General features: G+C 51.2%; 1 protein-coding gene across 24 annotated transcripts in view; it reads left to right on the top strand.

Annotated features, from left to right (window-relative positions):
* LOC310745908 (uncharacterized protein) overlaps nucleotides 1-27,346 on the top strand; it is a 216,616-nt gene that overhangs the window by 126,234 nt on the left and 63,036 nt on the right. For 19 of the 24 annotated variants that reach the window (XM_083579072.1, XM_083579061.1, XM_083579078.1 and 16 more), the window contains 4 exons: nucleotides 91-198; nucleotides 2,468-3,166; nucleotides 4,591-4,749; nucleotides 5,807-9,943. In XM_083579072.1, the coding sequence (XP_083435198.1) occupies nucleotides 91-198; nucleotides 2,468-3,166; nucleotides 4,591-4,749; nucleotides 5,807-9,943 (5,103 nt within the window). The remainder of the gene's footprint in view (nucleotides 1-90; nucleotides 199-2,467; nucleotides 3,167-4,590; nucleotides 4,750-5,806; nucleotides 9,944-27,346) is intronic. The other 5 variants (XM_083579079.1, XM_083579077.1, XM_083579065.1 and 2 more) reach the window with 1 other exon arrangement.

The raw sequence follows: 27,346 nt of genomic DNA, 5'->3' as shown, positions 1-27,346 counted from the left end.
GTTCTGTTTCCAAATGGTGGCGTCGGCAGCAGGAGGAACACGCACCTTTAAATCTTCTGCTTAAGTCGTTTCTTTCCTTTTCTTTTCCAGCTTCTCCTGCAGTTGGAGGTCACGGGCCTGCCCCTGCAGTGGAAGAGCTGATGGGGTTTGAACCGTCATTTGACCAGAAATCTCTTCCTCTCAAAGAATCCCTGGCAGGTGAGCTTGCCCTCGAGTGTGCGTTTGTTTCTTGGCTTGCTTGAAAAGGAGGCGGGTTCTGGGTTTGCACAGGAAACGGTCTTCTGTCAAGTCCCAATTGGTCCCACAAGCAGGAACCCACAAGAAATAGGTCTGGGGTATAGACTTCTCCCCCTGCCCCCTTTGCCCCCAAACCTTCACCCCCTCCTTCTCTGTCTCACACCGTCATCTCCATCAATGGCCCTCCCGACGCCCGCATCCTGTCCTGCTTTGCTCTTCCATGACCTCGTTCTCTGCTGGAGCTCCTACAGTTGGAACGGTGGCACCAGATTTCCTGCAAACGCAGCAGACCCCAGCCAGCAGTATTCCAACATGCTAGAGTTCCAGATAAAGCTGCCATTTAGAGTCCTCTCTAGAGCAGGCTTCCCCCAGCATATTTTGATTACCGCCCCGCCGTTACCCCGAGGTCCCAGGGAGGGTCACAGCAATTGAAAATACGTTGCAAACAGTTCAAACCAAATCACAACCACAAGAATAGGTTGAGTCCTAAAATGTAAATCTAAGTAAGAACATAAGAAGAGCCCTGCTGGATCACGTTGGGCACAGATCAGCAACAACTCACAAGGTGTCAGTGAAGTTAACTCTTTATCCAAAAAAATAAGAGCTCAGTCAGCACAGTAAGTCTTCCTCTTGCCCCATTGAGGGAGTTGCAAGGACTGAAGGTTCCTGCCTTCCCACTGCTCCCTAAGTCTTCTCCCCCCCTCCCCCCGTCCTTCCCAAGTGATCTGAGACTCCTTCATCTTGTCTGTCTTTGCTTCGCTCTCTTCATGCCTCTTATGGTTCTGGGAGACCAAGGGAGAGGGGAGCTGGTTGCAGCAGGAGAAGGGAGACCCCCTGGCTTCCTCACCAGCCTACCTCATCTCTGCCTTTTAGCTTCCCTGCTCTCCAGCTTCCGCTTCTGCCTCTAGAGTCTGGATTTCTCTCTGCCACAGCCTCTCCCTGCTCACTAAACCCTGTTACCTCTTCGGCTTCCAACACCTCCTCCTCCCTCTGACCACACCTTGTCATGCCACTACCAATCCCCAGGCTCTGAGCCTTCTTACCTTGGGGGTTCCCCAACTGGTACCACTTGCCATTCCTCCGCATCCAGCCAGTCCATGGCAGCCAATGGCCCGTCTAAACCAGTGTCCTGTTCTCACAGCGGCCAGCCAGGTGTCCCAATGGGAATCTGAGCAGAAGCAGAATCGGAACACAAGAGCTCTGTCTCCTGTGGTTTCCAGTAACTGGTATCCAGGAGCATTGCTGCCTCCAGCTGTGGAGGCAGAGCACAGCAGTTGTTGTCATGATCACATGTGTCAAATGCCAGGGTGAAGAAGTGTGTCTTCAGCATAGGACGAAGATCGTGCCTCTGTGGGTAAGACATTCCCCACCCTAAGGTCTGCCCTGCTCCGCACACTTCTGAGGGTGCTGGAACCACAAAGAGGAGTCCCTTTCCTGATCTTGACACCCAAGAGGTTCTTTAGGGATGGGAGAAGGCTGTTTCAGGTATTTGGGGCCTAAGTAATTTAGGCCTTTAACCGTAAAAACATAAGAAGAGCCTGCTGGATCAGGCCAGTGGCCCAACAGATATCTGTGGGAAACCAGCAAGCAGGATTCGAGCACAAGAGCAACTCTTCATTTTGGACGTTTCCGAGTTGTCTTCAAGGGCAGCCCCAGGTATTGCATTGCGCAGTAATCTAGAGCGGAAGTCCCCAGCTCATGGAGCGCAATGGCCGAATCAGAATTGTAGAGTTGGAAGGGACCCCAAGGGCCATCTCGTTTTTCTCTTGTGAACCACCCTGGGATTTTTTTGATGGAGGGCAGCATATAAATATAGTGAATAAAATAAAAATCTAGTCCAGCCCCTTGCAATGCAGTCCTTCCTGTCCGAAAGCCGATGAATTGGACAGAGCTAGAAAAAGGCACTCCAACCACTAAGGCCACCTTAGCCAAATGTGACAAATACAGGAGCACCCGCAAGCTACAGACCTGCTCCTTCCAAGGTAGTGTAGCACTGTGCAGGACAGTTTGTCTCCCCACATCATGGGCGGAAGCTCATGGGCAGGGCAGGAATGGGATGGTCACTGTCCATCTGTCCCCAGCGCCCGCCATCCGGTCACCTGCTTCTTTTGGGGATGTGTTGGTTGGGGACAGACGAGTGGACTGGTATCACTGATCCTAGAGGGGACTCATTGGCAGTTGGGTGGCGTAGATGAAAAAAGGCACCTCTTCCTTCTTTTGCTATGTATAGGCTCTCCAGAAGCGACGAAGGAGCAGAAAGCGAAGGCCGCAGACGCTACGGCTCCAGGTACTGGCGGTTTTCCTGTGCTGGGGAAACAGGAGGAGAGCTGGCCTTCCCCCACCCAGCACAAGGAGAAGGAAGAGACCAGGCAGTCCCAGAAGGCAGAGGAGCTCGCAAAGAAGACTCCTCCCAGCCAGAAAGTGGACGACAGCCAGCCTTTCTTCAGCCAGTGGGGAGAGGAGAAGGAGGCAAGCGCAGCAACCAAGCCTCCCACCCAGAAAATGGAGGAAACCAAGCCCCCTCTCATCTTCCCCATGGAGGAAAAGGAGAAGCAGCCCCCAAGCCCGAAAGTCGAAGAGCCAAAGGCTCCTCCTCCCCAACAGACAGAGAAGGTCAGCGAGGGCCCGCATGTGCAGGAGGGGGCGAGTAAAGCTGCTCCAGCCCCCAAAGGAGAAGAGCCCAAATCTTCTCCCAGCCAGCACTTAGAGAAGAAAGCGGAAGAGAGCAAGATCTCTCCCAACCAGTCCGCTGCGAGCCAGGAAGGGCCTAAGACGCCTTCTTCGCCCCTCCAGCCTTGGGAGACCTTCCCTGCTCTGGAGAAGCTCGGGGAGAAGGACAAACAGCCTCCCAGCAAGCCTACCGAGAAGCCGGAGGAGAACAAGCAGCCGCTGTCGGTTCCACCTGTGGCGCCTCATCCGGAGCCTGCAGGTAAGGAAAGATGTGGGGGAAAGATGTCACTTCCTATGGGGAAAGCTGCTTTCCTTCCTTCTGCCAGCGCCAATGGAAGCCACACCCTTCTCGTATCGGGAGATTGAGCCTGCTTCTCTCATGGTGGGGAGGCAGCAGCAGGGAGGCCCACCAGTGGTGCCCCCACAAGTACAATAGAGGTGGGGGCTGAGCTGGCGATTGGGGTGTTTGGAAGAAACAGGGTGGATGGATGGACAGCTGCACATTGGGGATATTGGCAGGCAGAGCTCTTGAAACGGGCAATACATTGGTACTTCTGGTTACGTACTTAATTCGTTCCAGAGGTCCATTCTTAACCTGAAACTATTCTTAACCTGAAGCACCTAATGGGGCCTCCTGCTGCTGCTGTGCCGCCGCCGCACAATTTCTGTTCTCATCCTGAAGCAAAGTTCTTAACCTGAGGTACTATTTCTGGGTTAGCGGAGTCTGTAACCTGAAGCGTATGTAACCTGAAGCGTATGTAACCCGAGGTACTACTGTACTGTCCTGATGGCTGCATTTGGCCAGGCTAATGGTCTACATTGCTCAGCCCAGGATCATGGTGAGGCTGGCGTATTAATCTGTCCTCTGCAGTCTTGGGCAGCTGGTTTTGACTTGTTACCTAGAGCATGTGTTTTCAGTCATGGGAGCAAACTGGTGGGGGCGGAGGTGGTGATTCTCATAGAATCATTGAATGGTGGGTTTGGCACCCCCAGGCGTCAACTGCTCCAACCCCCTTCAAAGCAGGTGTCACAGCTAAAGAATCCCTGGCATATGGTCGCCTAACCTCTGTCTGAAAACCTCCAGTAAAGGAGAGCCCACCACCTTCCGATGAAGTCTTTTCCACTGTCAAACGGCTCTTACAGTTAGAAAGTTATTCCTAAAGTTTAGCTGAAGTCTGTCTCCTTTTGTGTCATTTGAATCCAATTGGCTTGGGTCCTCCCCTCTGGAGCAGCAGAAATCAAGCTAGCTCCACCTTTCATGTGGCAGCCGTTTAGATAGTTGGAGATGGCTGTCCTGTCTTGACTACTCATTTGTTTCTTATTTATTTATTTTATATTCTTTATTGAGAAACAAAAGGTATAAAATTACAAGTGCACAGAATAAGATAAGACACACAAAAGAAGAAGAAACAAGAAAGTGTACCCATGTAGTAAGCAAAACAGAACAACAAGAAAGATATTGTGTACCATTACAAAAGTGGGGGGGGGGGAGAGATAGTTGTTTTCCTTAACCAAGCAAACTAATACAATATTTATAAAATAATGAATTCCAGATATCGTTCATTTTGTCCATGGCAAGTCTATGTTTGTACACAACTGTCCTAGCACCTGCCAGTCTTGTCTTCTTCCTTTTTTTTTTTTAAAAAAAGAAAAACACTGGTGTTTTTATGCTTTTATTTCTAGCAGAGTCGAAAGAACCGGTACCCCCGGGGGAGTCCAAAGCAGACGCTAAGGAGCCCTTGGCTGCTGTGGTGGAAGTGGCCAAGCCAAAGGAATCACCTGAAGCTCGCCCTGACCATCCTGCGGAGTTGCCCCAGGGAAAGGCCGCCCTGGAACCTGCAGGTAGGCAGTGGTAGTGGCAACAGAGGAGCAGCTGAGCTGCATCTCCCGTTCTTGTTTTCCATCTCCACCGTACTCTTAACCTTTCTCTCTGTGTTGCAAATTGCCTATCCCTTTGCAGCCAAAGAGGCAAACCTCTTCCTTCTCCTGTGTGGTTAGGAAACGGCCTCAGCTTTATTTCTTGTTTCTTATTTCTACTTGCTCCCCAGTCCCAAAACTGGGAATCTCTGCCCCCCTTCCACCCCCATACTGGGAGCCAGGTTAAATACAGGCAACTCTCCCCCATGGCTGAATCTTCTATGCAACATTGTCCCCTTCTGGTTACCATATAGGTCTCATTTCTGATCTGAAATTTAGGAGAACCATTTTGGCCACGGACCTCATAACAATGCTGGTCTGTTGCTTTTTGGGGTGTGGGTTTTTTTTTGGCCTGTCCTAAATCTTTTCCCTTAAAGTGTGCATTCCCACTGCCCATCTGGGGGTGATTTGGGGTCCCAGCAGTGCAAAGTTGGCTTTGCGGTCTCTACTGTGAGCAAGAAAAACACCCTATGTTCTCCAACCACAGCAAATGGCCCCCTTTCTCATCACTGAGCTTCCCTGCCTTCTCCATCTAGCCATGTGCCCCCATGCTCTGTCATGCCCCCAGCTTGTCAACAGAGCTTGCTTCCTGCTGGGAGAGTTCCCTGTTTCCAGAGCTCTTGCCTGCATGCACCTGGCCTCCCCCACACCCCAGAAAAAGAGGGAAGGCAGGCCCTAAAATCCATCCTAAAAAGGCCTTATGGGATCTCTAAGCACAAAAGCAATCCTTGCATTGCCCTGTAACGTAGAAGTGATGACTCTTCCAGAGACTTTGTCCATGTTATGACATACGTTTGGCGGAGAGAGAAATGCAAAAAGTAGGGGAGATTGGTACTCCACAACCCCTTATCTTGCTACCACAACTGCACTTAACTAAAGTGGGAGTTAATACTAGCATTGACTGTAGGCACTGGGAGCCTGGCTGAAAGCCACTTTTGGTGAGTAATCCCTCTGGTACTGGAGCAACCTTCCTGTATTCCAGGTGCGCTTCCTGCCCAAGGAAGACACGCTAACAAACCCAGCGACCACCACCGCAGGGTTGGCAGAGCGAAACCTGCCTGGCTGCCTGCGGCAGATGCCCCGGAGGAGCTTCTTGTAGGTCTCCCGGCTGCACCCAGGAGCCACAACCAAGGAGGCGACCCCTTTTCGGCGACAGAGTGCAGTGGCTTTGTCGCTGGGACGTCCCCCCGGAGCAGAGCTCCTTACAGGAAAGCAGCTGGCCAGGCGTTTGAGTTTGCAGAGGGTGCGAGGGAGAGTTGGGACCTGGAAGCTTCTGCGGCACTGAAGAAGAAGAAGAAAAAGCAGAAGCAGAAGAGGGTCCAGCAGCCAAGGGGGGCAGAGATGTGGGAGGACAGCTCCGAAAGGCCGCAAGCTCCCCTGTGTGCTCCTGAACCCCAGAAGCCCGAGGTCCCCTTTACTGAGCCCCGGAAGAGCGCTAAAGAGGTCTCAAGAGCCCCTGTGGACATCACCGGGAAGGATCCTTCGGTGCTTGAGAGAGAGGGCCAAATTATGGACAGCCTTGCCCCAGTTTCTGTAAAAGGAGAGCTGGCCCTTCCGGCTGATAATGTTGCATTGGATGCAAAATTTGGCCAAGTGGAAGAGATTAGGGATGGCAGCTTGAAATCGCCATCTAAAAGCAGGGAGCCTCCTGAGGAGCAGCTGAAGCGCCATGTCCAGAAGAATCAGCCAGGAAGTCCCACCTGGCCACAGGCCAGTCCTGTGAAAATGGCACCCTTTGGGAAAAGCAGGACATTGGAGGAAGGCTCAGCTCACAAGGACTCGGTCCCCATTGTGCCCGCTTTGGAGGCCAAACCTGCGGTAAGCAAGGAAGTTGAAGTCCTGCTTACAAAACCAGCAGCCGCAGGCGAGAAGGTCGCCCCAGAGGGCCTGGTTCCTTTGCAGGAGGTGCTGGTGGAGGAGCCGAAGAAGGAAGAGAAGGGCAGGCAGGGCAGAAGTCCTGGCGAGGGAGCTGCCAAATCTCCCGCTGAAGCAAAGGCCGTGGAGCCAGCCACGGAAATGAGTTCTCCCGATAAGAGCAAGGAGAAATTCCCTGTTGCGCCAGAGCCGAGCCCCACCAGGGAGTGTTCACCAGGCGACGCACAGGGGAGCAGCCCCGCAAAAAGTGCCACTCTTGATTTTGGTTCGGCAGAAACCCCCTTTTTCTTGGAAAGCAAGTCTGATCTGGGCAAGCCCTTCGCTCCCACCAAAACACCTGGCAGCGCTCAAGCACCTTCTACTGAGATGGCCAAGGGAGCCAGCTCCAGCACACCAGAACAGCCAACTGGGGCACAGGCTAAGAAGAGGGGCAGCGATGGCAGAAGCAAGCGGGTTAAGAATCCTCCGGCACCGCTGCTCTCCCTCTTGGAGGACCGGGCCGATGTGGGCAAAGCTCCGGGGGCGGAGGAAGCTGTGACGCCTCCTGAAAGAAGCATGGCAGCCAGTAGCCCCGAGGTAGCTGGCTTCTCCAGCTCAGCGGACAGCAAAGCAGCTCTTGCCTCCGCAGTGTTGCAAGAGAAACCAAAGAGGAGCAGTGAGGGGAAGAGCAGGAAAGCCATGAAGAGAAGCTCGCTGGGGGCATCGTTTCCTCCAGCGGTGGAGAGTGGCACTGGCCCCTTGCCTGCTGAAGCGAGCAGAGCTGACCAGAGTAAAGAAAAGAACGATTCCAGCAAAGCAGCCGACTTCTTAGCTGCAAGCCAACTGACGGAAGCTTCTGCTGCAGATACGGCCGAGCGCCAAGCTCCTGCTGCAACCTCCTTGAAGGAGAAGGTGCAAGGCGCTCCAACCGGCAGAAGCGAATGGGTCGACTTCCCTTCCTCGGCATACCCTTTCATCTTGGAGACACCAGCCAAGGCAGGCCCTCCTGAAGCCAAGGGAGCCACCATGCCTGGTGAGAGCAAAGGGCCCAGCTTCGCCATTTTGGAGAGCCCCGCTTCAGCCCTGCCGGGGAGCAAGCCCAAAAAGAGGACCAGCGATGGGAGGAGCAAAAAGTCCGGGAAGACTCTGCCAGAGCAGCCGTTTCTGCCGGAGGCGGCCTCTGACCTGAGCAAGGCTTCTGAGAAGCCTGATGGTACCACCAAAGAATCAGGTGCTGCTGGCAGGGGTGGCGCCCCTCTGCTTGAACAGCCGGAGAGCAGTGAAGTGCAGGTTCCTGCTGCAAAACCGGTGGGGAAATCTGAAAGAAAGAAGGAGGAGGAGGGGAGTTTGGACACAGCCCCGAAGAAGTGTGGCGTTGAGCAGCCGGTCGCTTCTGATCCAAAAACCAGCACTGCAAAGCAGGAACTCTTCGCTAAAGACACAGAGAAAGGTCAGGAAGCCAGTCTAGATCCTAGAGACAGGACAGAATTGCCAAAGTCCCCCCATCCCTTTATGAAGCCGGCGGCAGAAGAACCGAGGAAAAGGGATGTAGAAGGGCAGAGCCACCAGGTTTGTGTCCAAGCCATGGAAGCAAAGTCTGTACCTGCCAGGCTAGCTGCTGAACATGGGGAGGTGGCTAAAACGGAGGAGGCTCCATCCCTGAGTAAAGTCCAAGAGAAAGACCGTCCCTTGAAGGAGGCAAGAGATGCAGGGCAAGGTCCTGATGCGAGCAGAACAGCCAAAGGATCAGAGGAGGCCAAGAATCGAAAAGACAAGCTGAGTTTGGAATGTCCCTTTCTTTGGGGGGAAGCCAAAGGAGAGACAGGCACACTTTTGGGGGACCAAAGAGAAGATGAACAGAAAGAGCCCCTTTCTCCACGAAGCAGCAAGGAGGGAAGCGGTGGCGGGTCTGCTCTTGCCAGTAAGCCAGACCCTGCTGCAAAAGCTGCAAAGAGGGGCAACGACAGGAAAAGCAAGAAGGCAGCGAGTGGCCCTGACCAACCCGCCTCGCAAGCAAAGGTGGATCCCACAAACCAAGGGCAGCATCCCAAATTGGCTGGCTTCCTCCAAGGCATGGAGGAAATGGAGTTTGTAGATGAGAACAGAAACATCAAAAGCCTTCCCCCGGGGCATCAGGTACACTGGGAAGAGAACAGGATGAGCTTGTTTGGCCCCTTTGCTCCCCCCAGTGCTGGTGGTCTTGACGAAGCCCCTTCCAAAAGCCCAGGGCTGGGGTGCCCCTTTCTAGAAGACCCAGGCAAGTTCATGAGCGAGCTGAGCAAGGAGCAGCTTTTTCTTTCCGAAATGCTGAAGGATGCCAGTAAAAGCGACCGGGAGGATCAGCATGAGCCGAAGGAGAACGTGGCCAAGTTGGGAGGCCCCGAGGCCGCGATAGAGGCTTCCCTTTTGCTGAAAGCGGGCGACGAAACGAGGGAGAAAAGGAAGAAAAGCAAGAGACCCCATGCCAAGCAGGAGCTAACAGCAGGAAAGGACAAGGCGTTCAGCTCCGTCCAGGATGAAGATGGAAGGGAAAGCTTGATGGAGAAAACACCAGGCTCTGGATCTGGCCCCACGGAACTGCCAGCGGAAGAGGTGCCCAAGGAGACTGCCCTGCTGGTTGCTGGGTCAGAAGGAAATGGATCTGTCGGAAAAGAAACCAGCACCCCTTCTGGGGAATTGCCACCCCTTTGGGAGAACAAGAGAGAAGCAGCAGCCCTCCAGGCACTGACAACTGCACTTGTTGGTGGCAGCTCAGAGCCAGTTGAAAAAAGCAAAGGAGCTGAACCAAAGACCTCTGAACGTCCGGATAGTTTAGGAAGTAAGGCAGGGGCAGATAAGGTCCCAGAGGATGCCCACAGGGAGGAAGCTGCTTCTGCTCCTAAACCAAAAGACCCATTCAAACCTCTGAAGCTGGATGATGTGAAGGAGCCAGAGATCAGCATCCCTGCGCAGGCAGCCAGCAAAGAGGAAGAGGCACATCTACCAAGCCAGGCAGCCCAACCAAAGGGCGCGCAGAGTTCTGGCTCTGAAGCGGGCGAGCTGATCCCGCAGGCGGTGGCTGACGGGGGCGACCAAGGAGCGAGAGCGACAAAGAAAGAGGAGAGGAGAGCCCGAGGCGCTGAGCAAATGAAAGGCTACATGAGACCCACAAAGTCGAGAGGGCTTCCTCTCCCACCGCCGCCATCGAGAGTCGCGGCTGTGCAAGAGCAAGGGAGGAGAAGGCCGGCGAAAGCGGACAGCCCAAATCTACAAAGGCAAGAGAAAGGTGTGTCTTTGCAACTGTGGCTCGTCGGCAGCTAATGCATATACTACAGCTTGTGTGTGAGAACTCGCTCTTTGGCATGAGCACCTAACTGTTAATCCTGCGTCCGATGCACCTGGCATGACTTGTGTCTTGGCTGTTCCCGTTAAGAGCCTGTTTTTGACTCTGCTTGCCTGTTTTCACCAGGGTGCTAATGGCCAAGTTTTCGAAGAACTGACAAATGTATAAACCGAGCTCCCAAAGCTTATCTTTATGTGCTTGTTCTTGCTTAAGTATTTTTGTACTCCTCCTCACTAATGTTGAAAAAGCGTTGCGTCGTCTAGCAAAATAGCTTCTTGACACCACATTGCTTGGAGGTTTCCCCTTACCTGAGGTTCAGGTCTTGGTGCATTCATTTCTCAAGTCTCAAAATGCTTGCAGGTTGAAGCCTGACAGGCTATTAGTAATAATTCCCCACCCCCTTTTGAAAACGAGTCCATTTAACAACTTTATGCTGGTCATGAATGTCCCCCTTGCTGGCATGGAGATGGTCATGTGATGGTAGGCTCACGTGGTCAGCCCACGACAAATGTCATTTCTCAACCGTGTGCAACTCAGCTGTGGGAAGCTGTTTCCAAGGCCCCTGAATGGGGGGGGGGGGTGAGTAATTCATGAATGTGCAGAGTGCCCCTCTGAAAAGAAAGCAGTACATATTGAGTTGAGGAAACGGTCTGGTCTTGCAATGGAAATGAAACCGCCTGCACACATTTAAATGTCCAGTCTGCCTCTCACACACCCATTATTGCTTATGGGCAAGCAGAGGGGCGCTTGGTTCCTGTTCCTCAGGCGTGAACAAATGGGATAAAAGGCAAAAAATAAAATGTAACGAAATAGTAAGTTGTATCAGTTCAATCAAGGAGATCTAAAGCAATGGTTTAAATCAGCAAGCAGTTAGGATTTAAATCAAGTTTCTCATGATAGTACTTTCCTAAATTCTGGTGCAGCTCCCAAGTGCTAACCCATCTTTATTTTCCATTCAGTAGTGGGATGCTTTGTGTATATATATATGTATTTAACAATGATTTTACAACATGTTTCTGAATGCACTGCTCGATGGATCACTTTTATGCATTATGCAGCTTGCTTTAATATTATACAAGCTATTATTTTGAAGACAAGCTTAGTGGGGTTTTTAAGTTTCAGTTTTAGTTATTTTAAACCACCCATTTTGATCCGCCTTGAAAAGGCATGTTCAGCCAGCACCTGCATTTAATCCTGCAACCTGGAGTTCCTCAACTGGGTTTGAACCTCTGACTTCCTCTGTGGAAAGTGTGTACTCCGTCTCTGAGCAACAGCCCCTCCCCATCTTTACATGTCTACATGGCTTTACTGCAAACTGTTTGTTGTTAGATTATCAGATAGCGTCAGATCTCCATCAGAAGCATAGATTTCCCCAATGCTGAATGAACATGAGAACGAACGCCTTTCCCTAACAAACACCAGTCTTCTGTTGTCACTAAGCAAGAAGTGTTAATGCTGTTTGACGGAATATCATAACATCTGCTTGCATGGAAAAGTTTTTTTTTTAAGATTGAGCCATGCTGGCCTTAATGTTTTGCTGTGGTTCCTGAGAGGTTTTGTATATTTAATGACGGTTGCATAACGCATAAAGTACTTCTATTTTGGTGGAAGTGCTGTTCCCTGCATGAATTTATGCCTCTAGAGTGGGGTGTGTGTGTGTTTCTTGCACGGGGGTAGAAAATGGAGGGTGTTGGGTGTTTATAGAGGTAGTGCCTTCTTTCAAAAAAGGAAAATAGAATTGCTGGAAGCCTTTTCGTGTGTGTGTTTTCCTGGCACACGGCCGTATTACAAAAGGGCATACCTTGGGAGCCATTGACAAACAGAAAGGTTGGCCCTAAACGAATGAACGTCCGCAGGTAATTGGACTGCAAGCTGCACAGCATGCCTGAAGACTCCCACCTGCTTTGCAGGATCCCCTCTGTGTGAGTCAACTGCCTACGTGGGCCCTGTTCACTTGCTGCAGAGCTTGGAAGGATTGACGCTTGCCTTAATGGCAGGAGGAGCTGTTCCTCTCCTCTCTTCCCCTGAGGCATGTACCCCAGATTGAAAGCAGGCTGGCTGGTGGAGAGGGTGACATTGCAGTTAGAATGTCAGCACCGTCAGCTTGGGATTGACGAGAGGGCTTGAGGGGTGCTAGCAGCCCTCTGGCAAGGCCGCAAGGGCCCACGCCCCCAGTGTTGACTGCAAAAGGAGGGTGGAAGGTGTTTAGCAACTGGACAGCTCCCTAGAGTGAATTTTGTCAGCCCTAATTGCCAGTCGCCAGTTCCAAAGGAACTCGTCATCCTGTCTTCATGGTGTCGTGAGCGTGTGAGAGGGACCGAGGAGCTGCTTTGGTTCCTGCTGCAGATGTTCGTTGCTCTAGCAAGTTTCCAGCCCGTTATTCTGCCTCTGACAACGGCAGATCCATTAATCTATTGCGAACTGGACGTTAGGCGGGGATGAGGGACGAGCACTCAACCACCAGCCAAGAACAACCCTATTGTGAGTCGAGGACCCGCCACCCACATAGGAGTATAATAAGACACAAAGACACGTTATTTTAGGTTAATGGGCAAAATTGGGCCTCAACATTTATTGGTTACAGCATGTGAGTAGTATTGGCTTAGGCATTGGATGAAACAGCAATACCAGACTCCACCCCGCACAGCCGGGAGTTAGGGTTAACAACCAATGGGAGGAGCTTGTTGATGCAAATACAACTGGAAGCTCCCCCCATGACATCACCGGGGGTCGTGCCATGGCCCTAGCCACCAGCAGGGCATTGGACAGGATCCACGACCGCTGGATTCCTTTAACGGAATACCCAAAAGAGGAGGGGTAGATGATGGCGCTTACCCAATCCTCCAACACAGCACACATATTCCATTGCCCTAACCACCAATACCAGAAAGTTGTGACAAATTGCTACGAGGTAGGCGAAAAAACCAAGAGGCTGGTGCCACTTTGCCAAGTGGATAAAAAAGTCCTGTCAGGCCCCTTGGGCAACCAAGGCAACCAACCGAAGTCCATAGCAAGGTCAATACGCAAAAAGAAGCTGACCTAAGAGGGAGGGAGATCCGAAGAAAGCAGGAACAGACTGGGAGCAGAGCAATGCGGCTAGCCCCGCCCACCAGCCGGCCCTATTGGTTGGCTGGAAGGCTTGGCTGCAGCAGCAGAAGCAATCAGGAGCAAGGAGCCAAGCACGCCTCCCTGCCCCCCAGCGGGAAGCTGCTCCCGCTCCCAACCCCTCCCCTCTGGGAGGAGAGGCCTTCTCATTGTCAGTGAAGGCCTGGAGCGTTTGCAAACCACAAGGCTTGTCACCTTGGCTTCCTCTAAGATAGGAGCACCAGAAGCAGCCTGTCGTGGACTGGCTGAAGGCAGAGGAGGCACCAACTAGGGAACCCCCAAGGGAAGAAAGATCAGAGCCCGGGGGTTGGTGATGGGACTACAATGGGTGGTCAGAGGGAGAAGACTGGGAAGAGGAGGTGTTGGAAGCTGAAGAGGCAACAGGGCTTCGTGAGCAGGAAGAGGCTGGGACAGAAAGCGGTCCAGAGCTTTGGGTTCATTGGAATTATGAAGTCTGTCCTGATCTCTTCCTCTTCCAAGAGCTCCCTCCAGCTATGGAGCGTGTATTTCTATAACCTTGGCTTTTGTTAGGGCACGTGGGGAGCATCTTGCAGTATTGCTAAAGCTAAGCCAAACGTAGACCTGGCTAGTTTATTTGGGGTGGGTGGAAAACCACTTGTAAAGAGCAGGATGGAAATGTTGTTGTTTAGTCGTTTAGTCGTGTCCGACTCTTCCTGACCCCCTGGACCAGAGCACACCAGGCACTCCTGTCTTCCACTGCCTCCCACAGTTTGGTCAAACTCATGCTGGTAGCTTTGAGAACACTGTCCCACCATCTCGTCCTCTGTCGTCCCCTTCTCCTTGTGCCCTCCATCTTTCCCAACATCAGGGTCTTTTCCAGGGAGTCTTCTCTTCTCACGAGGTGGCCAAAGTCTTGGAGCCTCAGCTTCAGGATCTGTCCTTCCAGTGAGCACTCAGAGCTGATTTCCTTCAGAATGGAGAGGTTTGATCTTCTTGCAGTCCATGGGATGGAAATACATGTTTGAAATCCTTGTTCAGGTGGACTTGAGCGGCGCTTGTGGACTAGTCTCACCCCACCCCGAAAGGAATTAAAAACCATGTAAATAAGTGCAACATTTGGGTTTCTCCTATTCACAGAGTTCAGCTTTGTTTTATTTTTGACAGCAGATGTTGGTTGTCTTGGCACACGGCTCTTGACTAAAAATACTTTGCAAGGATTGTCTCTCAGTCAAAATGTATCACGGCGAAAAGTTGGAAGGCTGTTTGCTTTCAAATTATTCTGTGTTACTGCACATTTGAGGTGTGGTGGGCCATTCCTCCTCCTTAACGATGGAGAGGCCTGTGAGTTTGCATACAGATAATCCCCTTGGTGCCTCTTCCCCCATGCAGAACTGCCTCCAGCTGTGTGCTATTATAGCTCTGGTGGCAGAGACTAGAAAACTCTGCAAGGTGGGGCAGCTCCTTGTCTTTCTACGGCTCATTGCCTCTTCTGCCCATCACTGCTGTTGCTAAGGCACAGCTTTCTTGCATGTAGCGAGAGTGCTTATTTTGGTACCACGAGGAGGTTAGAATTATGTACCCGTCACCCGAAAATACCGAGCCCATTGTTTCAGTTTGGGGCTTGCAGGCTGGTTTCAAGTGCTGGTTGCCAACCCTGTGAGGGGCGGCTTAGGTGGAAAGACAGTGCATTTTCACAGCCACCCATCAGCTTTGCAGTGGATTGGGACCTCAGAGCTTGTGTAGCGTGAGGTAGTAGAATTGTATGTAATTATTATTTATTAAATTTATATACTGGACATATAAATATATACTGGAGATATATTTATATATATTGGAGATATATTTATATCTCAGGACAGTTCACAAGATAAAAATACAGAATAGAAGTACAAAATAAGTACAGTGGTACCTCGGGTTACATATGCTTCAGGTTACATATGCTTCAGGTTACAGACTCCGCTAACCCAGAAATAGTACCTTGGGTTAAGAACTTTGCTTCAGGATGAGAACAGAAATCGTGCGGTGGCTGCGCAGCGGCAGCGGTGGGCCCCATTATCTAAAGCGGTGCTTCAGGTTAAGAACAGTTTCAGGTTAAGAACGGACCTCCGGAACGAATTAAGTACTTAACCCAAGGTACCACTGTACTTAAAGCAAAACAATAACACAAATGCATTTCAAAGGCTATATTGTTTAATCATCCAAAGGCTTTGGAGAAGAGGGATGTTTTCTCCTGGTGCGTAAAGCTATGTAGTGAAGGCACCAGGCGAGCCTCCATGGGGAGAGCATTTGACAGACAGGGAGCCACTGCAGAAAAGGGGGCGTTCCCTTTTTGCCAACCTGTGGACCTCACATAGAGGAGGCACATGGAGAAGAGTCAAATGACGACTGCATGGTCCGGGTCAGTTAGTCAAACACTGCCCAGCAAAGGTGTGGTAGAATTTTAGGCTGTACCATTTGAATCTTTAGCTGCACACACACATAAAAACACACACACAGGTGTTCTCTGCATAAAATAAATGAGCACACAAATGGCAAGTTTAGGCATAGTCTTCTTCCTTGCTGGTTTAGTTTGGGTTGGGCAGAAGCTAGATTAAGGTCTGCTGAGATGGTTCCGCACATCACTTTAAGAACTGGATGTGGATCTGTTAAATCTCCCGGTGAACAATTAAAAGAACCAGTCTCTGCCTTTCCCTGGTTTAAAGGTAAAGGGACCCCTGACCATTAGGTCCAGTCGTGGCCGACTCTGGGGTTGCGGCGCTCATCTCGCTTCACTGGCCGAGGGAGCCGGCGTACAGCTTCCGGGTCATGTGGCCAGCATGACTAAGCCATTTCTGGCAAACCAGAGTAGCGCACGGAAACGCCGTTTGCCTTCCCGCCGGAGCGGTACCTATTTATCTACTTGCACTTTGACATGCTTTCGAACTGCTAGGTTGGCAGGAGCAGGGACCGAGCAACGGGAACTCACCCCGTCGCAGGGATTCGAACCGCCGACCTTCTGATCGGCAAGTCCTAGGCTCTGTGGTTTAACGCACAGCGCCACCCGCGTCCCCTCATTCCCTGGTTTACCTGATGCCTAATAAAACGGAAGAAGGGGAGCAAGCCTGTGGATCCCTAGCTTCACGTGTTTGAAGTTTGCTGGAACAGGGCCGGCTCCCCTGTTCCTTTCCATTTATTCCACCATGGGCATGTGAGCAAAGCAAGAAACCTCTGATGTAAAATCCCCCCACCGATGCTCTTGGCATATTCTTCTCCCCAGCATGCACAACTTCAGCTGACCCAGTTGGTCCGATCGTTGACTCTGGTTGGCGATGACACTTAATTAGCAATTGCACATGACTTTGGGAGGGTATATCAGGGGGGCACTTCGTCATCCCGGAAGGTGCCCGTTGCCTTGGAAACCAGTGCAAAGGGGTCCTCGCCTGAAACAGTTTGCTTGGATTTTCTTCTTTTTAAAAAAGGCATTGGAACAGGATAAGTACTAGCTTGAGGAGCAAATCGAAAATAGAAACGCAAGGTTGCTGTGGGTGGGAGCTGGCAGCTTGCGACTTGAGTCCTGGTGTGCTGATGCAGCAATTAGCACTGGCGTGCTGTTGGCTTGTGTGCATGCTCTGTTTTCATGCACACCATGGATCTTGAGCAAAACCAAACAGTGGTTCACCTTGAGAGTTTGCTCTAAAATTCACAACTGGGTGAGGGTGCGTTTCCTTTTCTGAACTCCTTGGGAGGGAGGGGTGTGTATCTGTGCCTGCAATTATGAACATAAGAGCCTTCTGGATCCGGCCAAATGGAGAGCCAGTGTGGTGTAGCGGTTAAGAGCGGTAGTCTCGTAATCTAGGGAACCGGGTTCGCGTCTCCGCTCCTCCACATGCAGCTGCTAGGTGACCCTGGGCTAGTCACACTTCTTTGAAGTTTCTCAGCCCCACTCACCTCACAGAGTGTTTGTTGTGGGGGAGGAAGGGAAAGGAGAATGTTAGCCGCTTTGAGACTCCTTAAAGGGGAGTGAAAGGCGGGATATCAAATCCAAACTCTTCTTCTTCATCATCATCATCTATTCCAACATCCTGCTCTCACAGTGGCCAACTAGATTAAGCTTACCAGACGTCCCTGTTTCCCAGGGACAGTCCCTGGATTTACCAATCAGTCCCCATACAAAACCCATTGAAGTGTCCCCGGATTCATTGAAAAAAATCTGGTAACCTTAAACTAGATGCCCGTGGAGATCCTGCAAACAGGATCCGTGCCCGGGGGCACTCCCCTCCTGTAGTTTCCAGCAAACTGGTATTTAGAAGCAGTGCTGCCTCAAACTGGGAAGGCAGACCATCGCCATCATGACTAGTAGCCATCGATAGCCCTCTTCTCCCCGAATTTGTCTAGCCCTCTTTTAGCGTTCTCTGGGTTGGTGGCCGGCACTGCCTCTTGTGGCAGGGAGTTCCATAGTTTAACCATGTGCTGCGTGAAGGAGGGCTTTCTTTTACAGTGGTACCTCAGGTTACATACGCTTCAGGTTACATACGCTTCAGGTCACAGACTCCGCTAACCCAGAAATAGTGCTTCAGGTTAAGAACTTTGCTTCAGGATGAGAACAGAAATTGTGCTGCGGCGGCGCAGCGGCAGCAGGAGGCCCCATTAGCTAAAGTGGTGCTTCAGGTTAAGAACAGTTTCAGGTGAAGTACGGACCTCCGGAACAAATTAAATACTCAACCTGAGGTACCACTGTACAGTCATACCTTGGGTTGAATACACTTCAGGTTGAATGCTTTCGGGTTGCGCTCTGCGGCGACCCGGAAGTAACGGAGCACGTTACTTCTGCGTTACACCACATGCGCAGACGGTCAAAATGACGTCACATGCATGCGCGGAAGCAGCGAATCGCCAGACGTGCAGTCGCGGGTTGCGTTCACTTCAGGATGTGAATGGGGCCCAGAACGGATCCTGTTCACATCCTGAGGTACCACGGTATTCTGTCCAACTTTCAGCTTTGTTGGATGCCATGAGTTCTAGTGTTATGAATGAGAGTGAAATATTTTCCTCTGTCCACTCTCTTCTTGCCATAATGATATTATGCACTTGAATTATGTTACCTCTTACCTTTTCTCTCGGCTAAAAACGCCCCCAAGTGCTCCAACCTTTTGCTCGCTCCTTTCTGAACCTTGTCCAACTCACGTGGAATATCACCCATGGTATCATAGTATTACAGTTCCGTATTTAGCGTTATAAACTATATTATTGTGGTTAATGGCGATGATCGGAAAGGGGTTTTAGCACTCTTTATTAAAACAAATTCACACAGCATTATAGTGTCATGGTGCTATTACACTTGGATTTCATAGCTAGGAATGAGTTTCAGTGCTGATTAAAAGATGTGTGAACCTTTGGATAAAAGGAGCCATAAAATGGCGTCCACCGCAAAGGTTATAGTGAGTGGATGCTGAGCTACAAATAGCTGCTTGTGTGAATTGGACCTTCCACACCTGTAGACCCTTGTGGGGGAAGAACATGGGGTGTGGGGTGTATACTGGAAAAAACACCAGACTCCTAATAGTGCGCAAAGTCTCTGTTGCAATTCTACTTGCAGCTTGCAACAGAAAGGCAGTAGCAAGGTAGCGCAAGGGGGGGCACTCATCTCGAAATAGCTATAGTCAAAGGTAGACTGCCTCTGAAATGGGAGGGTCCATCTAGGTGTCATAGCTAAATGCTAAGCCTATCCCCCCTTTTTTTCTGTAGTCCCCTTTGAAACCCATCCAAGCCCCCGGCCACTGCCACATCTTGTGCCAGCAAATTCCATAGCAGTTATGCATGCAAGGAGGTGGGGAAGAGGCAGAGGTCTTGGAAAACAGGCAGGCAGGTGCATCTAGGTTGAGCCTTCCGAAGAGCGGAGTAGGGAGCGAGGGAGGAGCAGAAAGAGGTAAGAGTATAATCACTCCACCAGTGCTGGTGGTAGATGTTCACAGCCGAAGTATTTATCATATATAGAGAGAAAATAAATCCCCCTGCTCCTTTCAAACATGAAAGTTGCTTTTCTGCAACATGTGAGAGCTGCCGCTGCCCGTACTTAATCAAATTTCCAAAAGTGCTGGTTTAAATAACGGAAAAGATTAAAGCTCCAGGGCAGAGGATAAAGGCTTCTCATTGCATCTTTCCCCCACTCCTTTGATGTTTCTGTATGCCCCCCACCCTTTTCTGACAGCATTGCACAGCTCTATCTGCCCTCTCTGCTCTCTCTCAATTTTGCCCCCAAACAAACGAAGCCTTCCTTTCCATTTCCCGATGTTATATAGTTCCATCCTATTTCTCACCGAGATGTTGGAACGGTTGTGAACATTCTGTGACATCACAGCAGCTCTGCCACTGGCTAGGGGAGCCTGACTGGTGACAGCCAGTTTTTAAGCCTTGTCTGGGTGTGTGTGATGCAAGATCGCATGCATGAGCTCTCGTCTCTTTGCGATCAGTGGAGCTGGGTGGGCGGTAATTGGGGAGTGTCAGGAAACAAAGGCGAATATGACTTTGCCCTACTTTATTCATAGTTCCGACACGACTTCCACCCGGCACTTAAATGCGAGGTAGCAAATGTCTAGATCAGGGAGGCTGAATTTTTTTAAAAAATTATTTTTGTGTGCAACAGGATAAATTCAGGGGGCGTGCTGGAGCTCAGAGTCTAAAAATACTCCTAGCGAGTTAATAAGTGGGAGTTGTCACTGCTGCACTGTGCCGTAAGGGCAGCCGCCGCCACGCCTGCAGTGATGAGCTTTGCTTGCAGGCGCTGCTCTCCCGGCTGAAAGGAGGGTCTCGTTTAGTCCAGATACCGTATTTTTTGCTCTATAAGACTCACTTTTTCCCTCCTAAAAAGTAAGGGGAAATGTGTGTGCGTCTTATGGAGCGAATGCAGGCTGCGCAGCTATCCCAGAAGCCAGAACAGCAAGAAGGATTGCTGCTTTCACTGCGCAGCGATCCCTCTTGCTGTTCTGGCTTCTGAGATTCAAAATATTTTTTTTCTTGCTTTCCTCCTCCCAAAACCAGGTGCGTCTTGTGGTCTGGTGCGTCTTATAGAGCGAAAAATACAGTATGTTGCAGTCCCCCCAAAACAGTTGCTCATCCTTGTTGGCAGACGAGTGAGTGGCCACAGCAGAAGCCTTGATGGATTTTTTTAAAAATTGCATTTACCGTATATCCCACCTCGTGGAGCTCAAGGCTTTGTACATGGTTCTCCCCTTCCTTGTTTAATCCCCACAACAACCCTATGAGGTAGGTCAGCAACTGGCCCCAGGTTACCCAGTGAGAGCTTTGTGGCTGAGCGGGGATTCAAACCCTGGTCTCTCAAGTCCTAGTCTGAGACTCTTACTACTACACCACATTTTAATGTATTTTTAATCTTTGTTGGAAGCCGCCCAGAGTGGCTGGGGAAACCCCGCCAGATGGGCGGGGTACAAGTAATAAATTATTATTAGTATTATTATTGGCTGTCAAAGACATGGTACTCCAGGTGAGGCGCGAACTCACAGCACTGGCATTGCTCTGCTGCGTAAGTACCGCGCACTAACCTATGCTGTACATAACCTTTGTACATAACATGATAGATGCAGAGTGCTTTTCCCTTCTGCAGAAAGGACATACAACTCGGAGAGCTGATGTAGTAGTGAAAATGGTTTAACGAGCGAGCTCCGAAGCTGCCAAACAGAAGCGTTAGTGGCTGGAACAACGACAGGTTTTCCGGCAGCCACGTTTGGACTGATACAGCAGGGAAGGGCGTGGCTTTGATCGCGGGAACCACACATGCAATTCCACCATCCTGTCTCGCCTGCCCACAAAGCGGCTCTAGAGGATTGGGGGAATTGCCGTGTGATATGGATGCAGATGGGAGGGGTGGGCAGAATCGGCACCTGCCGTTTCTGCAAGTGAAGGGGCCTTTGCATCAAAGCCAGTGTCTTGTGGCAACTTGGAGATGGTTGTGGCGTGAGCTGATAAGAGATGGCAGCATGCAGCGCTGGAAGCTCTTGTCCTCGTAAAACCGTGTCAGCACAGGAAGCGGCCTTATATGTAGCGTTGGTCCATCTTGCTCAATATTGTCTACACAGACTGGTAGTAATAGTTCTCTGGGGTTTCGGCCCCTCCTAGCCTGACCTGGGGATGCCAGGGATTGGACATGCGGCTTTCTCTGTGTAAAGCAGATGCTTCCTTGGCTGGCTGTGCCAAGATACACCAGCCACTCTTTCAGGTGCCATGGGATGCTTTTGGCAACACCTGTGGAGGTGGTCTCCTGGGCAGACTCCATTGACATGAACAGGGTGAGACAAGGGCCATTTGTCAACTGGTGCGGCTTGATGTATTTGTGAATGGAGAGCAGGGCAGCTGCCTTAGGCCAGGTCATGCTGTTGGCCCATCCAGGCAGGTATTGTCTACTCCAGCCTTCCCCCAACCTGGTGCCCTCCAGATCTTTCGGACCATCAGCCTCAGCCTGCATGGCTGTTGTAATCTGAAACATCTCGAGGGTGATCCAGTTTGGGGGAGGTTGGTCTACTCTGCCTGGCTCTCCCAAGATCTCGGACAAAGGGAGGTTTTTCCACATCACCACCTACCTGTTTCTTGAACCCAGGACCTTCTGAACACAGCTCCTGTTCTCTACCACTGAGCTACTGCTTCTCCTCTCCCCCAAAGAAAGAGGACATTTGGCTGTTTGCAAAAACTCAGTATACCTGTTTGTGTCGCAGATTCCAGACAATGGAACTGAGCGCCTCAAACCTCTCTTGACGAGTGTGCTTTTTGGACACATCTCATGACGGGCACGACTTTCATTTGGTCCAGCGAAAAGAACCTCTGTGACGGTTTTATGCCTTTCCAACTGAGGCAGCAAATGCTTTTGCATATCTGGAAGGAGATGTCTGTTTCCTCAAACACTTTCGTCAGATATCATACCTTTTAAAAAAGCAGAACATCATTGCTCTGGAACGTTTGCTTTCGTTTGTGTTTTGCCTCCCTCGACTATCGACGCCTGGATAAAGGAGCGGACAAATTTCACCCCCTATGGCTTTCTCGTTGTGCTGCTTTAAAGGGATGGCAACGAAGTACCTCAATAGGCACTTCGAAGTGCAGCTGCAAATTAGATTTCCGTTTTATGTTCAGGAGATGGCTGAAAACCCGTGTGCCCTGTAATGTTAAAAAAGAAAAGGGTCTTGCTTAAAAGCTGCATTTGAGTAAGCTGTGTTCCCTTGGGGACGAAGGGGGTTTTTTATTTATTTTTTTATCTACGAGCACAGGGGGGCATGGTGTGTCGTCACCACATCAGGCTGCCTGCAAGCCCGGCTCACTTGCTGGGTGGTGTTACAGCTCAGGAGACGAGAAGCGAGAGGAGCAGGCAGAAATGTCTCTCTCCAACCAGCCCTCCGCACCCCTCTCCGAATACAGCCAGCTGTGCAAAGGCAAGAGCACGGAGGGCATTTCAGAAGGCTTCCACTGCATGGAGGCGCAGAAGGACTTCGGGAAGACCGAGTTTGCTTGGCAGAGGACGGAGGGCAAGCTGAACGAGATCGGACTGAACGTGAACTCCGGCGGGCAGCTGAAGGATGGGCTGGTCAAGAGCAGCCAGGGCTTCACCGATGAAGACAAGCTGTGTTTCTTCGAGGGGAAACTGGACAAAGAGCTCAAGGCAGCCCCGAAGGACAAAAGAGGCGAAGCGGAGACTCTACAAGGCAAGAAATGCCCGATTGCCCCTCTGGGTCACCTTGAGAGCTGGGCTCTCATCTCGGAAGCGTTCCCTCCCGCAGAAGGGGGCTTGGGGGGCGTCGGTGCCGCAGGCTCCCACTCTGGGCAGGCGGAGCCCACAAGGTCGCCTGCCAGGCTGGGGCAGCACGAAGCCATCACCGACCAGGAGAAGGCAGCAGGTAAGAAGGTGGCAGAAGCCAAATGCCACCAGGGTCAGACCGGGAGCGACCCCAGGAAATACGCAGACGAGCCGGAGACCAGTGTGTGGAATCCCAGTTTCAGCCCCGTCCTGACCAGCAGTTTAGGTTGCCCAGAGGCGACCGGGAAGACAGAGGGGCCCCCCGCCTACAGCGTGATCGGAGTGGTCAACGACAGCTATGTGCAGAGCGGGTTCGCACCTTCCCCTGCCCTGCCCAAGCTGGGACCCCCGACCACCACCGTCGAACTGGCCCAGGACGACTTCAGGAGCAGCTGCTTCAACAACCTCCACGATATGGAAGACGAGAGGTTTTCGGCGGAGGCGGGGGAGAAGCAGGGCTCTGGCGGCGATGGCGGCTTCCTCAACCGAGGGGCCCACCAGAGGAAGGCCATGCGGCGTGCCATGTCGGAGAGCTCCCACCTGTCCGTCCCCCCAGCCCTGAACCTGGCGGACAAATACCCCGAGCCCCTGGCTCGGGAGGATCTCCTCGGCAGCCTGGTGTCGCCTAGCGGCAGCCTCTCCCAAAGCACGAGCCCCATGACCCGAAAGCCGAGTGCGCCAATGAAAAGGTCGGCCACTGTCTCGGAAGAGCAAACATCTGCCCGCAGCCTGGGCTCCGCGCAGAACAATGCTGAGCCACCCAGCCTCATTGTGAACCAGGAGCACCCGTCCCTCCCCATGGAGGAGCCATCTGCCAGGAAGCGAGAGGAGTGGGACGCCAGCGGCAGCACCGTCAAGAGGGAGCTGGTCAGCCCCGGGCTGTACCAGTGCAAACTGGAGCAAATCCCCGAGATAGGCGGCCATGGCAAGGGAGGCAGGGCGGAGGAGGAGGCGGTGGCGGCAGCAGCAGCAGCGAAGGCCGAGAAGAGCCATGTTGTCAGTGAGCCCAATTGCCTCGGCTCCCCGAGAAGCGGCAGGATCCAGGAGATGGAGCCGGGCAGAGACGCTTCCGCGCCGGGGAGGAGAGAAATTGAGGTCAGCGATGTGCCGAGCACTCCGTCTCCCCAGCAAGGCGATGGGCCACGTGACGGTATGTTGCTAAATTTTCTCCCCCCCCCCCCGGGGAATCAGTCAGACTAGAGATGAAGGAAAGCGACTTGACAGATTGTGGGCAGGGGAGCGGACCCCTCTGCCAGCCTCTCCTGAGACGGACACAGCTTGCTGCGTAGCAGGCAGAACAATAGGAAGGGGGGGCGGAAATCTGGGGTGACTGGGGAGAAGAGAGGAGGGGGCGGTTCCGTCGGCCGCTGATAGAACAGATTGCTCACAGGTGCCAGGGAAAACAAAAGATAAGATGCATGAATAAAATAATGGGATTAACTATGCCCTGGTTTTAAAGATGCCCGGTGGTTTTGTGGGATCAGGCTGCTTAGTTGTAGGGTGAAAGCCAAGGTCCTGCATGTCCACAAAACTGCAAGAAGGGATGTGGCACAAATTTGGGTCCTCCTTTTAGGAATGTCGGCTTCCCTTTCCTGGAAGGGGGAGCACACCAAGAAGGCACAATCGAGTCGTCCCTTTTGCGGCTCCGAGTATTGGCACAAACCTGCTTGGAGAGAGTGGCAAGTCTGGTGGAAAGCTGAAGAGAGACCAGCCTTTCCTCCTGTCCCATGTAGAAGTACACCTGCCCCTTTAATGGGGGTGAAAAGCCTTTCAGCTCGCCAGGGACAGCAGTGCTTCTCTCTCTCCTCCCACCCCGCCTTTCTCTCAATAGGGGCTTGTTTTATTTCTTAGTGTGCCGGCACAATGCTTTGAGGTCAGTCTGCTGGTCTGAGCTGGGGAAAAATTGGGACAAGCACAGGCGATCTTTTGTGGTGTGAAAAGAGGAGAGAATCTCTCTCTCTCTTTCTTTCTCTGGTTCCAGCAGATCTGCCTTTTTGTGTAGCTGCGGCTTGCTTGGAAATCATGGGGGCTGTGGTGGTAGGTTTCTACTGAAACCTCAGTATTGAGCATCTCCAAAAGCTGGTTGAGATAGCTTTGGGAGAGGATAAAAAGTTAAACGAATTGCACAAAATAATTACTAATGAGCAACAGTGTGTGCGTGTGCCTTGTTAATTCCGTAAGATTGCAAATATTAAGGGTTGCTTCTTAGCCGGTCTGAACTGCAGCTGTGCAACCCTTCACAGAGACTGGGCTTCCAGTTCCATCTCTTGCCCTGATACGAATGATTAGGTCGCTTGCATTTCTTAACACGGAATGGCTTTTGGGGGAACTTTTACTAAAACGCCTCCTCTCTTCACCCCACCCCTTCAGCTGTATGATATTGCTCCTAGCCCTGTCGATACAAACATTCCCACCCCTTAAAAATCCTTTTCCCCTTCTCTCCGCGGCCGCTTCTACTATTTCTCATCTGCAACAAACTCTGCACCCAGGTTCTAGCAGGGGGTTGGGGGGGGGGCAAGAGCAAGATGAGCCAATTCAATGGGAAAGCAAAACCAATCCCAATCAAATCCACATTGATCCATTGGAAGCTGATAGTTGCCAAATCCTCACCAAAGGGGCGTATACTACAGATATATATATATACATACACACAAATACACTCCCTGATACTTAACTGGGCCAAAAGGTGCTTCAGGCTATTGCACCTCCAGCGAGGGGGGGGGTCTTTGGCCCTGGATTTTCAAAGAGAAGCGAATAATGTGCAGAAAAGAGGGTCTTGCCTTTCCAGAGCAAGCTATCGGCCATGTGCTGAGAACAAAGGAGTGTCTAGGCAGCAAATTCAATTACACTAACCTCCCGATAACCTTCAATGTGATAGACTCCCGTAAGCGAAGCTTGGGGTGTGTGGTTATTTTGACGGCCAGGACTGTAGATACAGATATATATATATATATATGACCTTTATTTCACTCTTCTGGTGACACCCAGTGGATATTGTTCTCTTGCGTTAGGGTGCATGCCACCTCCAACCGTTAGGAAGAACCGCTCGGTTTGTGGGCAACACAATGCGACTTGCATTCTGTGGGAATCTTCACCGGACGCCTCCTCCCCGTTCTCGGTTGCCCCTTCCCTATCCCAGATCTTTAGAACCACCATCAAGCACGTCACAGGAAAGGAAAACTACACCTACATAGTTAAACTGTGGAACTCACTTCTGCAGGACACAGTGATGGCGCCCAGCTTGAATGGCTTTAGAATAGGATCAGACAAATTCATGGGCTATCGATGGCTACCACTAGCCGGGACGGCTCTGCTCTGCCTCCACAATCGAAAGCCGCAAAGCTTCTGAATACCACTGTAAGCCACAAGAGGGGAGAGGGCTCTTGTGTTCGAATCCTGCTTGCTGGTTCCCCATAGTCATCTCTTTGGCTAGTGTGAGAATAGGATGCTGGACTGGCTGGACCGAGGGCCTGATCCAGCAGCTTCATCTTGCCTTCTTATGACCCTTGGGACTGTTAGTACAGCTTGTAAGGATAATTATGAGAGATGAATGAGAGCCATGAGCTGCCTCCGCCAGGATCTCTTCTTTGACTATGGCCAGACTGGAAATGATGGAGGGAGAGTAAAGTCTAAGTTCCTACCAGCCTCTTAAGAGCAATCAAGTTCTTGGGCGTTGTTGTTGTTGTTTTTTATTATTATTATTATTATTATTATTATTATTATTATTATGGATGTGGAATACTTGGGCTCATTTTTGCCTCCTTGCCCTTGCTCCTCATTTGTACAAATAGGAATAGTATCGTTCTCTGTGGCTTGTTTGTATAGTGCTCTTCATCCATAAATCTCAGGGCAGTTCACAACATAAAAATACAAGATGAAGACACAAAGCACTTTGCTTCTCTACTTCACCAGCCTGTGAAGTTTGTTTTAATCAATAATAAACGTATAAATTGCTAAGGACAGGGACTTGGGATGGTCACCATCCACAAAAGTGAGAGGGAGGCATCCAAGGTGGGCAAATAAGATCCTTCAGATTCTTTGCATTCTTATCACAGCAAGACACCGGAACAGTAATTTGCCCGAGAACATTAACCCAGTGTTTTTCAACCTCGGCCTCCAGCTTTTTTGGGACTACAACTCCCATCATCCCTGACCACTGGTCCTGCTAGCTGGGCATGATGGGAGCTGTAGTCCAAAAACAGCTGGAGGTCCAAGGTTAAAAAACACTGCATTAGCCTCCTGATCCATTGCTTAACAGTTAAAAGCTTTGAATCTCAGACTGGGTGATAGAAAGATTTGTAGGGGACTCTGGACGCTTACCTTGCCGTGTAAATTTTAAAAACACTCCCCTCTTACAAGAACGATCTTCAGGGCAGGTTAGAGTCCCACTCGATCTGCTCTTAATGCGATCCATTTGCATCAAAATGGGGAATGGGTGTGGCTAGAGGACATCTGCTCCGGTTTGCAGCCCTTGAAACAGCTGGCAGTGGCTTTGCCATTCGTAA

The sequence above is a fragment of the Podarcis filfolensis genome (assembly GCF_964270895.1).
Source record: "Podarcis filfolensis genome assembly, chromosome: 12".
Lineage (NCBI taxonomy): Eukaryota > Metazoa > Chordata > Lepidosauria > Squamata > Lacertidae > Podarcis > Podarcis filfolensis.
The sequence above is the reverse complement of the archived record's forward strand: the minus strand, read 5'-3'. Positions and strand labels throughout refer to the sequence as shown.